The 16,315-nt window shown below is 41.5% G+C and overlaps 1 protein-coding gene across 2 annotated transcripts in view; it reads right to left on the reverse strand.

Annotated features, from left to right (window-relative positions):
* The window catches only part of ppp1r16b (protein phosphatase 1, regulatory subunit 16B), an 85,454-nt gene that overhangs the window by 42,812 nt on the left and 26,327 nt on the right, over nt 1-16,315 (reverse strand). The window contains exons 1-2 of one of the 2 annotated variants that reach the window (XM_084542804.1): nt 14,178-14,432; nt 12,569-12,982 (exon numbers count right to left, since the gene is read on the reverse strand). In XM_084542804.1, the coding sequence (XP_084398930.1) occupies nt 12,569-12,836 (268 nt within the window). In that variant the 5' untranslated portion in view covers nt 12,837-12,982; nt 14,178-14,432. Of the gene's footprint in view, nt 1-12,568; nt 12,983-14,177; nt 14,433-16,315 lie in introns of those variants that run through there. The other variant, XM_084542805.1, reaches the window with a different exon arrangement.

Consider the following 16,315-nt stretch of genomic DNA (forward strand, 5'->3'; position numbering starts at 1 on the left):
GGGTACAAGACAAAATGGATGGAGTGCACTTTTAAAGCCAAAGCTGTTCCTTTACCACTCCTATTAGATGGCACCTCCAAACAAACTATGATGACACAAGAGCGAATGTATAAACTACCAACTTTTCACTAGAAAAATAAATATCCGTCAGTTTTCAAGAGCTAATTTTACTTCCTCTAACTGGTGGCAATTACTGTCCCATTGAGGGTATCTCAGGCTTAAAGAGGGGTATATTTTGGGGTTTGTTGTTTCCCTTGACTGACTCCTCCGGCTGTAACCAGCTGCAGTGGTTGCCATTTGCTCACAGCAGCTCTGCTCCACTCCACTCGCCCCGGTCCATTTGGATTTATGGCTTCAGGAAAACCCAATAAAGACGGCAGGAAGAAGGATTGGGTGATTACCATGCTTTTAACCAATCTGAATCTTAAATCTTATCTTCTTACTGACCATTGAATGCTTTAAAATCCCCTCTGTTTCCAGTGCATATAAGAGACAAAAGTACAATAAGCAAAACAATTTCACTCCAAGACCTTAGTCTGTTCAGAACCTATAATTTCTAATAATACACTACACTAGGGGTAGTTATACTCCAAACAAGAAACAATCATTTCGGTTTTAAAAATATTTTTCTTTCATCTCTGCATCAATGACATCCTCACAACCCACGAGTGCTGCTGGAGTTTCAACACATGCAATTAAAAGGCGCCTCAAGATGCTTCCGGGGTTTAACAATATCAGCCTAAGCGTTACAGTTGCAGCTGCCCCTGTTTGGTTTGTTGAGGTCTAATCCTTGTTGGATAATCCAGAATCCTTTTGCAGGATTTATGGTGGAGTGCTGTTTATTCACCGTGCAGGTGGGCAGGTGGAGAGACGCTGGGAGATAATATTAGGTGGTTTAGAAAGGGTGGGGGGAGCAGCGGGGTGCTGAACAAGCATTCAGGGGATTGGCAGCGTTGGATCAACCCCGACTCACACTGACACTTAAATGCCTCTGGCAGGCCAGCGTAAAGGCAGGTGGGCTTCAATCACAGTCGCTGATAAGAGGCAGCCCTGCTGATGGATTTATTTGCTGCTCAGGTGTATGAGGTTTATTTTTCCCCCATTTTTCCTTCAGTTGTGCTTCTTGTTGTCCCATGTTACGTGTAAGCTTTTCCATCAGCATTTATGCAACAATTACAAACCACTGGTCCTCTTTGAAGTCTCTGTAATTAAAGTTTTTTCTTAACAGCTAAAACAAAATAATTTGTGTGTGCGTTCCAAAACCATAAATCAGTTTTATGATGTTACAGCACTATCACTGAGGTTTGTTAAAGTAATTGCACAAAAGTTCTTGATTCGTCTCGGTTAAAAATGTATTTCTTTTAATTCCCTTTTTTTTTTGAAAAACAAAAACAAAAAAAAACATACTTTGTTCAAGTTGCTCTATATTCCTGATATCAAAAATAAATGTTTGGCCAAGACACAAACACAACAAATCCGCAGTGCTAAAGTATGATATGTTATTGACCCATCCATCCGCCCCAACCTCCTACCCTTGCAGACCTGGTGATAACTTCACCCGACTTCCTCATTTGATGTTGGCATATTTACGACGCCACAACAGGATTTTGCTTTAGGCTGTCATTATTATAATTATCATTATTATTAACTCATGGGAACCTTACTTCTTACGTTTCACTTTAGCTGTAAAAAAAAAAAAAAAAAGATAATTTGAGGAAGACTGGATGTCGAATGGTCTTCCAAACTCATCTAAAATGCATATAATAAGACCTTTCTCATTCCTCTGTCATTTATCAAGTCCAGTACTTGTTGGGTTTTAAAACGTGCTTTCATAACTTTCCATACACGCACTGTCTATGATTTAGATCACACAGTTCACTCCAACCGTGACAGCTTCCAAAACCATAAATCCGTTTTATGATGTTACAACTCTATCATTTAGGTTTGTTAAAGACACAAAAGGACTCGCTTCACTTTGGTTAATATGACTACGTGTCTTTCTTTTAATTCAATTTATTCATTTTTGTTTTATCCTGCTCTTTTTTTTTTTTGTTCAGTTTTATTGTAAAGCACTTTTTTTATTTTTGTGTTTGAAAAGCACTTGACAAAATTTACTTACTTTTTCTTTTTTAACATATTTGTTAAGTTGCTCTGCTTTCTTGGTATCAAAAATAAATGTTTGGCCAAGACTAGGAAACAATCAGGATCAGGCTTTAAATAATAAACACAATTCCACTGTGGCAAAGTATGTTGTTTTATCCATTCACCATGTAGACTTTGTGATAACTTCACCCGACTTCCTCCTTTGCTGTTGTCTTACTTACGTCGACACTTCAGGATTTTGCTTCAGGCTGTCATTTTTTATTATCAGAACTCATAGGAACCTTATATCTTATAAGAACTTGTTTTGTCAGTCTGTCTTCTAAAATCATCTATAATCCAAATATTAAGCTTTCTCTGTCATTCCTCTTTAATCTATCAAGTTAAGTGCTTGTTGTTTTAAGAGTCCTTTTATTACTTTCTATACATGCACTGTCTGTGATTTGGATCACACTCACCCCTTGCCAGTTCTACTTGAGGGGAAGTTAGCCCAGCGCCCATAACCACATCCGACGGTTTCCCACATACTATCCCAAGCAGGAGTAGTAGCAGCGGTGATGATGCACAATTTGTGCCTTTGCAGCTGAGTGCCTCTGGGCTACCTGGACCTCTCTATGTCTGCCTCAGTTACCATGGAAATAGGAGTTAACTTGAGAGTCGGGGGCCTCCCAGGAGATTTGACTGATGTGAAAGAGGGGAGGAAAGGGATATGTCAGCGAGCCTGTTGGTAGACCAGTACAACACGTTTCACCAAAGGCGCACCTAAACCAGCAAAGAAAAATAATAATGACAACGAGGCTTCTACATGGGCTGTTTGAAAAGAGCTACATGGACGAGAAATAACTGCTAATGAGAAGAAGAAAAGTGTGCTGTAGTGAAAGTAAAGGACATAATGAAGCAGAGATAGTCAGCGAATTGCTCTAGTTCAATAAATGACCCTTTGTTGTTGTGAGACCATTACGCAGCCAAGAAACTTGTTCAAATATGAAACCAATTAAGTAAAAATTCTGATAATCCCTCGCTCCAGTGCATCCTGGCCCGACCACTCACGCCACATCACAAATATTAAGACCCTACAATGCATTATACATAACCAATTATGCTGCCTCCACTTTTGTACATTTACTTTATTCCACCGTTTTTAATCCCCAATTATGTCACATGATCAGGATGAATCAGTCACTCTGCCCATGGTGAAGCACATGAACTAGCATGGCGGGGAGGAGGCAGCAGTGCCAGCGAGTGCCAGGCAGAGCAGCAACGCCTGGAGGTGTCTGACAAACCCAAAGAGGAATCTCAATTTAGTGGGACAGGGAAAGAAAAAAGCAGCAAAAAAAGATGAACAGAGAGAAGAGAAACAGACTTTAGTTGACCTGAAGGTTGCCTGAGACTCAATGAGTAAAAAAAAAGTAAAAAAAGTGAGTAAAGCTTTCCCAAATACCGCAATGTCAGGAGAGTAAGGTTGGCCCTCCTAATCAAAACAGCATTTCATAGATGCCACCCACACAACGATACATGTTATTGTCACAGCCCTGCTCAGGGAAATGAAATGCCAAATCCCACTTGAGTAATCAAGCGCTCAGAATATTGCATAAAATCAACCGGGATGATGACAAAGAGGAAAAAAGGCAAAAACTGAGCCGGCAGTGGAGGAGCCTTGATTTGTCCTTTAGTGAAATAGCTTAATTTTGACACAAGCAAAGATTCAAGAACAGTAAAAGTGATCCCATTCACCCATATGATTGAATAAATTAATTAGCAAAGCAATGACAAAATTGCCATACGGTGCTTTATGATTCAGATTAAATGCCGAATCCTTGCTTCACAGATTTAACTGAGGGTTGACTAATTATTTAATCTCGCTGCACATCAGAGCTCACGGCAATTTTACCTGAATTTGTATTAATATCTTTTGGCCAGAGGCTTTAAGTATCAAGCGGCCGTGTAAATTAGGGCTGTGGAAGTATTTTCAGGGTTATTAAATATCCAAATTCATCAATGAATCAGTAACAAATATCAGAAAATAAAGGCAAGGAGTGATGCAGGATGTCAAAATATTCAGTAGCTTCTGTGTGTCCAGCGGTCTAAACAGTAAATGCTAGTTAACTTATCAAAGAAAACTAAAACTAACCAGAAAGTATTCAAAGGGGAATTACCGTTTTTTTACAACCTGGACCTTATTTCTGGCATAAAAATACTCACCTATATAACTTTGGTGTCATTTGGTGTCGTTTGGAAGATATTTAGATCCAGCGGAGCGCCACGTATATCGATAAAATGGGAGTGACTGGGGCACCGAAACACAGCCTCTAAATAACGCATTATCTGCCGCGAAACTCGTTCATTTCACCAATATTTTGTTATGATACACTAGTGCTAATTGGTGAACTGAACGAGTTTCGCAGCAGATAATGCGTTATTCACTCCCATCTAAATATTGTCCGAACGACTCCAAATGACACCAAAGTTATATGGGTGAGTAAACGATCATATTTTATGCCAGAGGGCCAGGTTGTAAAAAATGTTATGTCCAGGTTGTAAAAAACGGTAATTCCCCTTTAAAGAAGGAGCCAATACATGTGTTATATGTTTGCTTAAGAAATTACTTGAAATTGTCGCTGACATTTCTTATACCTACTGAGTAATCAGGATTTAAGAGAATTAAAATTACACACTCATAGAAATACAAACACTTTCAGATGTGGACATGAAAACATGTAAAATGGATATTAGCAGAGATAAACAGAGATGGATAGACTGAGTCATGATTGTTCAGCGTTCTGCACAAACTTGAGACCTAACAGACAGCTCACCTTGTCGTGATCTGTGTTACGACACAAGATGAACGGCCAGGTCGTATCGGATTAGTTGAACGTGTGAGTAAACAACCTCGTGTTACTGCTCAGTAGGTATAGCTGAGCACAAACAAAAGATCTCTTAATCTCTCGTATTTGCAGGTCTAGATAGATGTTTATGAAAAAAGGTTACGGCTCGGTCACAGTGCTAACGGTTTTAAGAGGATATGCAAAGACTCAGACTTTAAAAAGAAGAACAAAATGACAAGGGGATCCAACACACATTAAAATTCTGCGTGCCTACAACGAGCCGTTTAATCACTTGTCATGTCATTGGCGTTTATCAGAGCCGGCGATTTACAGTATTTAAATGCTTTTGAGAGGAGGAGGCGGATCACAAGCTTCAGGCGGATTTTACTGGCTGGTGAATCTGGTTCAAAAAGTCTGTCCTTTAATGTCTGTGAGTTCAAATCGTCTTCTCTTTTGTCTTTTATCGTGGTCCAACATTTTTAATGCGTTATGACACAACACAAAACGGTGACGTTGATCTTTTCCAGAGCAACCTACATCATCACCAGGGAACAGCACTGTTTGTTTTTCATAGTATAACCTACAAGTATGTGTGGTTCCATGTACGCAGCTCATTATTCTTCAAATTTAATGGAAAATGAGTTAATGACCTAACATCTGAGCAAGCTTCTCCATCACAGTTGATCAGTTTGGGTAGATTGGAGGTCATTTCTTTTGCATTCATTTGGAAAATTATTTTGTCTAAAGTTACTATCAAGAAGTGCATTTAACTGCAGAAGAAACCAGAGTTTGATTAATCCAACTCAGATGTAGTGAACAAGTACAAATTCTGCCTTCAAATGGAGATCTCACTAAGATCTGTGCAGCTCTACTGGACAACAATGACATTACTAGCACTAGTAATAATGCTATGCGTCTTACCATTCCAACTTTTGCTAATGCACAAATCAGAGGTACAACTGAGGCTGATGCAAGTACACGGTTAAAACAAAGTCTAAAAAACAGAAGAAGAAGTGGAGAAATTACATTTTTGATCAAAACCAGTGGAGCAATGGCAAGCAATTCATCTTCTGAGAGGCATGAATGTCTGAACTGAAGCAGTGGATAGAGCAAACAGTATTAAAACTCATAGAGCCATCGTTAGGGTAATAATTACTGCTGCAGTTAGCAGGAGACGCCAAGCATTTATTTTCCCAACAGAGAAGGCACTGACTGGAAAGATCCAACACAGAAGTCAATTTAACTGTCTGAGCTTTCCAATCTTAACTTCTTATCAAACTCAACATCGAGAGCTTGTTAAATCTTCCTAGTGGTATTTAAATGTTAACCCGTTTACAGTGTATTTATGTGATTTCTCAGAAAGCTGCATTAAGGATGACCTGAGGTGAGCGCAAACAAAGCAGACTTCACCGGCAAAGGTTTTCTTCAACCCTGGTTACGTCAAATATGATGCCTTTTTATTTGTGCTCTTCTTTTCACTCCTCTTTTAAATGCCGCTCTATTGCTGCCATATGTCTGGGAGCAGCTAAGCCTATCTAGGGCCTCTGAGGAGAAGGTCTTACCACTCTAATAAGACAGCAGCAGAAGACAAAACCTCCTGCGAGACCTCATTTGCAAACAAATAACTAGAAAGAGAAAAAGCTGACATAAACGCCACATGTGAATTCTCCCTCCAGTGGGCGTTACTCGCTGGAGGAGAACTTTGCTCTCTTGAAATCTAGACTTATTCCTCCTCTGTACTTTTTTATGGTGACGATATGACAGAAAAAAAGGTGGTGAACCAAAAGCAAAAGCCACATGGCTAAAAAAGGCATGTGGCTTCCAAGCGTGGCTTCTCTGGCATCGAGTTACGAATTACGATTTTCAGTGGGGAATAAGTGGTAATTAGCGCGCTGGGTGTTGCCACGTGAGTGGGTGGATAAATAGAGTCCGGGGTGGGAGGCAAGCAGCAAAACACCGACTGGGTTCAAGTGGGTGCAAAACGCAACTGGTACATGATCAAAAAGACCATAAAGACAATGAGAATCTGTAAGGATAAGGAAGGAAGTTGATTTTTTAGGTTTTTTATATTGCATCCACAATAATAGCAAAATAATGCTTAAGTCCAATCCATCCTTCCCCTTCCATGTCTGTCTCTTCCTTCTTTAGATATTTGTTTGCTTCGTACCCGAGATTGGTTGTTACTTTAATGTTAATATAGTGTTTATGCCTTAAGGTGAACGCTGCACCAATATATCTGCTATATATCTATAATACTGAGAGTAAGTGCAGGAGTTGAGTTTTGATATTTTACTTTTTTACGGTGACGCTACCAGAACTAATAGTTTGTTGAGTGAACGCCTCAAAAGGCTGCCTTTGAATTCGGAGCGTCGTGTCCAACAATTTCTGCAGCAACATCATTAAAATTCACTTAGTACCACGCCCAACCAGGACTACAGAGCAGGGGTTTGTTGATTTCACAAATATATTAGCTACGGCTGCCACTGGTAGTCGTCTTTTTTTGGTTGTGTTCTTTCAATTTGTTTAATTCTAATTTAATGACCTCTCCCTCCTGCAAGAGTTTGAATGGCAGTTGAGGGCCATATTAAATGGGGCAGGGACTAAATAAGTATTAAGTTGTCTTTGTTGTTTGTTAATCTATATTAACTGGCGCTGAAAGGTAACAGAATTCACGTATTCACGTATGGATGCTGGCAACAGCTATGCACGCATTTTCTTTCAGACGAGGTCAGACAACTCATCATAAGAATCTCCTCTTTTCCACCATAACGCAGCCCTTACGATGCACACAAATAATAAGAAAAGCTTGAGGTGAAATGTTTTGTTCGAGGACACTCCTGTTCGTCCATGCTACTTTCAACCACTTACAGGCAGCTAATCACCGGGAGGACCTGATTGTCTCCGAATGTTGAAGTAACCTGTTGCCGTTAATCACAAACACTGAGCAGCTTTGCAAGTCTGTCTGGATAAGAACATTTGCCAATTGACACGACAGCAAACATCAACTCAAAAGCCCATTACGTAATCATTTTCTTTTTGGGTTACTTATTTTTTTCCAGACATTTTTTCGACTCCTTCCGTCGAACTTGTTTGACATCCTCACCAGATAACGGATTTTGCAGAGCAAATGCCAGGTCAGTCCTTTCACAGCTCTGTGTGTTGACTCTCCTTTCTGACCTCATTGGCTGCCCCTCAGCAGGATAGCGGTTCTCCGAAGAGGAGAAATCCTATCAGTCTCAATAGCCAGAGAGCCGCACAGAAAGACACCGAGGTGCTTCACAACAATTTCACAGCCATCACCCGCCATCAACGTGAGGGGGCTGAGAGTTCAGGAGGGCGTCAGCCGGAGGGCGAAGAAATGGGCTCAGACTCAGGACGCATTCCCTTCCATGGAGTTCTCTCCTAGATACTATTCTCTGCCTTTACATCCCCTCATATCTAAGCAGTGTTTCTCTGGCTAGCACACACCCACACACAGAGAGAGTAAAAAGTTTATTTACATTCATGCAACCGTAGATATTCTTTCTGTTTATTTCATCTCATTCTGTCATGCACACATTTGCAAAGACGCACAATTATGAGCTTGAGTACGCATTGTGTCCTCTGTGGCTTTACTATATCCGTGTGTCCTCACACAGTCTGCTCCCACAGCTTCCAGAGAGGAAGTTATAATGACAGGAACACTGAAGCTCAGAGAGGAAAGGGAACACAAAGGAAATATATACACACACAGCTAAGGCTGCATATGCACATATCCTAGTTTAAATATTACTCCGTACTATCATAGATACAGTAAAGCTTACAAAGCACACAAAAAGAGCGAATACTCCATATATAAAGCTTGCACAGCAGTGATCATACACACATTTGTCAGCGTGCGCTCACAGACGTCGCCTCCAGTTTGACCCGCTGCTGCTTTGACTGCAACCACAGAGAAAAAAGAGCAAGGAAAGAATCGCAGGAAGCAACTCGCCCACTCCAACCAATCAGGGATTAAACGGGAGTCAGTCCAGCCAATCTGACCTCTCATCTTATTATGGCCTCCAGGCTGGTAGAGTCAGCCTCGGGTCAAAGTCAATCTCACTCTGTTGCTGTGTTTACTTCTCTGTCTCTTTCTCTTCATGAAATAAAGGTGATAGGTTGTTCATTTTTTTCCCCCCAGCCTCGTCAGTAACTCTCTGCCCCTTGGTTTGGCTTTACTAGTCATCGCTTTTGGCAGATTAGAGCTTCAGTATGTCCAATAAAATGCTTTAGAGTTCTGTTTGTCAAAGATGATTTCCATCATGATCGACAATTTTATTTTACTTTTTGAAAGAGGATCCACGACACTGTCACATAATATTTATGTAAAAGAAGTCCAGAGTCTGTGAGCTGCGTGCTGGAGCAGCATAACGTGCGGAGTCACGATGCCTGATCGAGCGTTTGGGGGCCGGAGGGAATGAGAAAGGAGATTATCAGGCTCCTGAGCTAGCCAGCTGCTACAGGAGCTGTGTGGGCAACACCGCATCCTGTGTCCCCTTTCCTTTTTATCTCGCTGCCTCTTTCATGGTCACCCTCATTAAACAGCAGTGATAGCGAACTGACAAAAGCGTCTGCACATCAGAAATGCTCAGCACAAAGCAATGAAAGCTGCTCTCACTGCTTCCACACAGAGGCACACACTACATTTATCATGATGTGTGAAAATTGCAATATGTGTGAACGGGCTAATGCTGACTAGCTAATATATGTTTATTACTTCCCAAGAATGGGATTCACAAATGAGGGCTGAAACCTAATTGCCGCAATAAGTCCAACCTCTGATAAGTCTGGTCCACAGTTTTTCTGTGTGCACTCACGCTGCTACTAATTGATTCAGCTAAGAAGAAGACAAGAAATACTGTAGTTTGGCTAGCTTACCACTAAATAATAAGTATTGGTGAATGAAGAAGCCATTTCAAACTTGATACTATTCATCACAAAAGATTTATGTGGTGTAGACAAAATTAGGAAACGTGTCCTTTATTATATTCTGCCAGTAATCGACATACATGAGTAGGGGTTGTACCGACTAGTCGCCAATCACGAGACAATAACAACGCAAACGCCTCGGAGAAGACAGGTGAGGAGCCTAGTGGGTCACTGCAGCAAACTAGCAGCAGTTCATCAAGTGTGTGGAAATACTTCACTAAAGATGAAGCCCATTCTACCGTGACACGCAAAATTTGTAAGTCAGTCCTGAGATGCAACAAATGTACTACTGCAATGCACACTCATCTGAAAAAGCATCCGCTAACGCTAGCAGAGGAACAGTTCAAATCCCTCAACAGCAGTCAGTTAACAACTTCACCAAACGTCCAACGGTAACAGAGAGAAGGAGGCTGCAAGAGACGGAAGTAGAGCTGAGAGTTTGCAGAGCTTGAGCCGCATATAAGAAGTGTAAGACTGAGTGTTTATGGTGTTGACAGTAGTTTGTGTTGCAGAAAAGCTTCCGTAGCTTCTTTTGGATGACACGCTACCGTATGTATTCAGGTCAAGAATATAGATTTCATTGTTGCAAAGCATTACTTTCTACGGTGTTTTTATGTGTGACGTCTTCGACTAGTTGACGTCGACTCGACTTTCACCACATATTAGTCGACTTTAAAAAAACGGAAGTCGTTCAACTCCTAGTGCTGAGTATGATTTAATTTCTTGCAGCTGAATTATTAATTTGTATAACAGTATAAGTATAAACTATTTACAACTTGTAATGCTCTACCATAACCTTCTGCTGTAATGAGTCTTCACTGAGTTTTCCCAAACACAGTAGATGAGGATGCAACAGTGACTCCCCTGACCACAAACCAAGAATCCGACAAAAGTCACTGCACTGGTCCAAACACGTACGCTGCTGTCTCGCTTTGAGGTCAGAAAGCTGTTGAATCTTCTTTGTTGAGATGCTCGTGCAAATCAACTGTTTGATTGGATCACTGCTGAAAGTAATTCTCACACTTTCGGTGATCGGGTTCTGGCGCCCGGGGCAGAAACAGCTGCTCTACTTGGGGATGATCCCAAAAATAGTGACGTGATCGTTGTAAAACTAATTTATATAATCGGACCAATTACTGTTCACACAGTTCTAAATATGAACCTCATGGTGGCGCTAGAAGAAAGTCTCAGGATCTCAGTCTTTATCCTCCTCAAAATTAATAGCTGAACAAATTTTCATGGGAATATGCTGCACTAGCATGGCTAAAACTATTTGTTTAGTAATTGCAAACGGGTCAAAAATACCGTTATTCCACCAACTGCAAAATTCACCCTAAACAAATAAAACATGTAATCCATTGTTTGGCCAAGGCTACAGGCAGGACACCGGGTTAGGTAGTAGCTTATACTATAAAAACTGTTCATTTTTACAAATAAACTCAAGGCCAGATGAAGCTTCAAAACCTTTTCCAGAGATTTTAGTTTTGTCAGAGAAGCTCAAATATCTTCTGGGTTAAAGAAACACTTACAAGAGCTTCCTACTGCCTCTCTTTGTCTGTCCTCTCGTGCAAGAGCTGCCCTTTGACATTTATTGATGTCTCAATGCGTGTGTAAATACTAACTTCGCCTTATGCAGAGTGAGTTGCCAATATTTCATCGAAATTTCAATGTCCGTCGCTGCACAATCTTGATATTGATGAACATTCATCTTGTGTGTTTTGCCTAATCACTTACACAATCAACCACAGTCCTGGTTCAGTCCAAACAGACTTGACAGAATGAACGACACATGCAACAAAAGCACCAAAGTGCAAATCTTCTGTTTTCAGTCTCATGTCACACCACCAAATTCAGCAACAACATCCCTTTTTTGTATGTTGGTTAAATCAAAGCTTCTTTCAGGATACACACTGCGGTAAAAACAGAGCCATCCAGACATCAGAAATCAGAAATCCCAAGACTGTCTCTCACCCCAGCTGGAGCTTATATGTTCCAGTTCACAGCCCATATGCATGTGCATATGTGTGCATGTGTCAGTGTGTATAAGCAGTGCAGAGTAGCTTCTGCTCTGTAAGAATTATTGTAAAAATACCTCAGTCTTGTAGGGGCTCTCCTATCTGTGCACACAGCTTGCACAAGCAAAGACTGTACAGTAGAACTGCCATGGGCTGCATTTGTTATGATAAAAAGAGTTCAATCCAATTTCAGGTTAAAGTGACGTTAAATTAGATGCCACATCTTAAAGATAGCAGCCTATTATCATTCCTGCATCACAGATACATTGCCACAGCATCGTGGGACCCTGCGTGCTGGAGGAAAACAATTATTATCTCCAAATATGGGGGCACCAGCGGGAGAAATTTTAATTAAAAGACTGGCAGAGTTTCATCTCGGTGTGACAACTCCATTATTTCCCGATGATAAAAACAGTCTCCGAGCAGAACAAATTCAATTCGAATGTAGTGATTTCCACTGGCGGTTTAAGAGGGCAGACCCAGCCAATGGTTTCTCTGACATTGGCAGTTTGATATCTAGCTGTAGTAGTGAGCTGAGGATGACAGGTCAAGTGTCCCGTTTAACTCTGAGCTTAAGAACAACAGCTCAGCTGCAAGTCGGCTGCGTTTATGTAATCATTTCAGGCGAGAAGTTCAAACTCATTTGCACAAACTATAAATGTTCTCCACCGTTCTTACCTTCATCTGGATCATTCCTGGCTGAGGCCTCCAGAAGCGCCACGCTGGCGGCGAACGACACGTGCCTCTTGGCCTCGGAGTACTGGAGGTTGTTTGCACCGCGTCCCTTCTTGTCAGCCTTCCGCTTCCTGTTTTGCATCTCCTTCTCATACACGGCCCATCTCTTCAGCTGCTGGGTGCGACGCTTCTGGGCCGCCCGCAGCCTCTCCAGACTGGGCACTTTGTCCAGCTGCTGCAGCTCCTGGATGAGCTCCAGGTGATTGGCCATGGCGTCGGGATGGGGCGAACAGCAGTAGCGGGCGGCGGTGGAGGGGTGAACTTGGGGAGAACGTGTAATCCTAGCGAGGGCTGCACCTCCGGCCGTGGCCTCCTCCCGTCATCGTCATCATCATCCTCTCAGCAGCAGTAAACAGCCTGAGAGAAGAGACAGAGGGAGAAGCTGAGCCACAGCTCATAAAAATATCCGCGACAAAACTTTATCAGCTGTAACTTTTATAAACACATCAGTAAATAAAATGTAGAAGTTGTTCGCTTCTGGTAAACTCACTCGGGACTTTAAACTGAAGCTGTAAAGGCTATAAATTAAAGTCTCTTGGGGAAGCAATGATTCCTTTTACTCCAGAGCAAAGTGCACGGAGCTGCATTTCTGGTGGCCTAATTAGACAGAACCCAGTTCAAGCTACTGTGCAACCAAGTGTTCTTTAGTTGTCCGTTCTATTTGGTCTGTCGTGATAGATAAAAAAAAAATAAAATAAAAATCTGAATCAAAGGTAAAAACAAAAAAATATTTTATTAATCAGCATAATTCTTACTTCAAAATCACGGTGCCTGAAAAGTTTCAGGAACAAGGGAAAAAATGCACCTCCATGAGAATGCAGGTCAGTGTTTTCAATTTTTAACCAAATGATTGAGAACAAGTCGCAGCCTAGAATTTCCATTTGCTTCGTGAGCTGTTACAGACCTCTGTCTACCATCCTCCATCAAGGTTAACCGCTTCCTGAACGCTACAAGCAAACGCCAGCATAATAAGAGCCTGATAAAGAGAGAGAAAGAGAGAAAAGAAAAGAAAAGAAAAACGTTCTGGGGCAGTGAGTTTGAAGCGGGGATTTTTTTTTCATGTCTGCGTTTCGTTGATGTAGCTTCTCGGGCTGTAAACATGAAGATGAGAAGTCTGTTTCTCCTCCCTGGAGACCGAAAGCTGCATCATCAGAGAAGCAACAAAGCCCAGCGTCAGTTTCTTATCATTTCTTTTTTTTTTGGGGGGGGGGGGGGTGTACAGAGAGAGCAGGTTACTGGATCTTTACATCATCTTCAGCCAGAAAATGATGTTTTTTGATACATAAAGATAAACGACAGATTTCAATTTTTGAGTTGAGGACCAAAACTTTACACACACACAGAAACTAAAACTTCCTACAGTGATTGAGCTCAGTCAGCCCACTTCCTTTGAACAGCACTCTAAACAATGTACGGACATTTTAACACCACAGCCAGAAAAGCCTCTCCTGATTTAAGTCCGGCCTTTCCCAAACACTTCTCACGCAAACGCATGCACTGAAATAAGGAATACATTTCCAAAGCCTTAAAAACGAAGCATACTCTTACTTACACTTTCATGATACATCTTTCCTCGTGTGTGCAGTCTTTAATGAAAGCATGAAATATCGCTGCACAATGAAAGGCTCCAAAATGCAGCGTGCTACTTCTCCTAGTCAGCCCTTCTTCGACTTCATGCTATATTTCCTTTGCAGCACCTGCCTAAATGCTACGAACGTGGACAGGAAACAAGCAGTATAATCACTTCCTACAGCATCACTTCCAGTCGTCAGTTCACCAGTCGTCAGCATGTGTGTGGGTGTCTGTGTGTAAGTGAGCATGAACGGCTGTTGACTGTTCAGCCGTTGCACGCTTGAACGTTTTCTTCTTAACTGACGATGAGCTCATCCTTGACGACAAAACCCGTTGACAGACAAACCACAGGTGGAGATGGAGGCGACAAAAGGCCCGAGCTGTGAACGTCTTTAACGCAGCGGTTCACGGCAAATGATTTGCAAAGGCTGGGTCAGGACCCAAAGGTCGAGCACAAGAAGATTAGCAGCGGGGTCTCAAATTATTCGTCCGGATTTTCAACCTAACGCTGTCAGCAAGATTTTTCCCCCTCAAGTCAGACAGAGAGACAGGCAGAGGCAGACGACCTGTCTCCTGTTTTGACACAGTTTCATGTGTTGGTTAGCAAGATGATTTTGGTGTGAAAATGAAAATGTGTTCCAGCAGACTCACAGAAAGAGTAATAGAGTGCAACAGGATATTTACTACTAACTTTACACTACTTTTTAAGAGTCAGGTCAATATATTAATGTAATAAATGTTGTTTTAACATAACTTTTAAAGCGTGAAATAATACAAAGAAATGATAATAAAAAAGATATTCTTTTAAGATCAGGTCCGATGAGCTTCACTGTTTCCATTCCCTGCTCTTAAAGGCCACATAGCAACAACAGGACATATAGACATGCAATAAATACGTCCACGCGTATAGTCATCGGACCGCGGCTGATAATAATATTTGTTCAAAACATCTTGCATGTACTCTGAAAGCACTATTATTCTCAAGGGTACTATCCACTGAACTCATAAATATTTCCATATTGTTTGCCCTGTCAGTATCATCTGTTCCTGACACACTGCTCCTCCTGATGGAGGCACATCCATTCATGTAACGACATGAAACAGACCCTTAAGCCCATCTTAATGCAGCCTCGTGCTAAAACAGGAAAAGCACCGTGCTGGGTAAAAAGGAGGCCGCCCCTCGGATGATGTGTAAAATACGGATAAAGGTTACGAACAATGCTGCACCTCAGCTCCTCTGCCAAAGTTCATCTGCGGTGTCTTTCATTTTTAATCTCAGAAATGTAAACAAACCCCCCTCCACCCAAGTAATGCAAAAGCAATCAAGTTCAAAACAATATCACAATAAGCGCCTCCCCATGGAGCAGATCCTGGAAAATAACATACAAATAAACTGAGTCTCAGAACAAATACGACACAAAACAGCTAACGTCTATAAACCCTTTTACATGAGCTGCTTTATTTTACAGCACGCTGGAGTTTACGAGGGCAAACTTTCCCCTCATGCACCGTGATCGAGCCTGGGCAGACACACTGTACCTCTCCCTGTCAGTGAGACATGAGTGCAGCGGGCAAAGTGAATTTACTCCAGACAGGATGTGTGACAAACAGGGAACGTCCAGTTTTTTCTTTAGCCGTCTTTGATGGTCAGCGGCATTGGCGCAGGGGCTGTGAAACCCAGGAGCTACTACTGATCAAATCAGGGCAGTCAGAGCAGAGGTAATGACGTTACTCATACACACACATACATAAGTGACAGCAAAGCCATAGACCAATAAAAACAACAACACATGACGCGCCCACACACAAACAACTTGAAGGTAAAATAATTGAATCACTTGGCTTTCATAACACATTCTGTCAAAGACTGGATTCACATGTCAGCCTCATATTCTGGACTTTTATTCCACTACCTCACTTTTATTTGATAAAAGTGTTAATTATTTCTTTGTTAAACAAATGTCAACACCAAGCAGTTTACTATAAAAGACCTTGGTTTAGTTGTTTATTTTACCAGTTAAATTGAGGCTGGCTCAGCTGAACTGCAGCCAGAAAGGCAGCCGCTGATTTTAATGAGGGCAATAATGAAATGATAAATGCTCCGCAAAATAAACACAC

Source organism: Chelon labrosus, assembly GCF_963514085.1.
Source record: "Chelon labrosus genome assembly, chromosome: 4".
Lineage (NCBI taxonomy): Eukaryota > Metazoa > Chordata > Actinopteri > Mugiliformes > Mugilidae > Chelon > Chelon labrosus.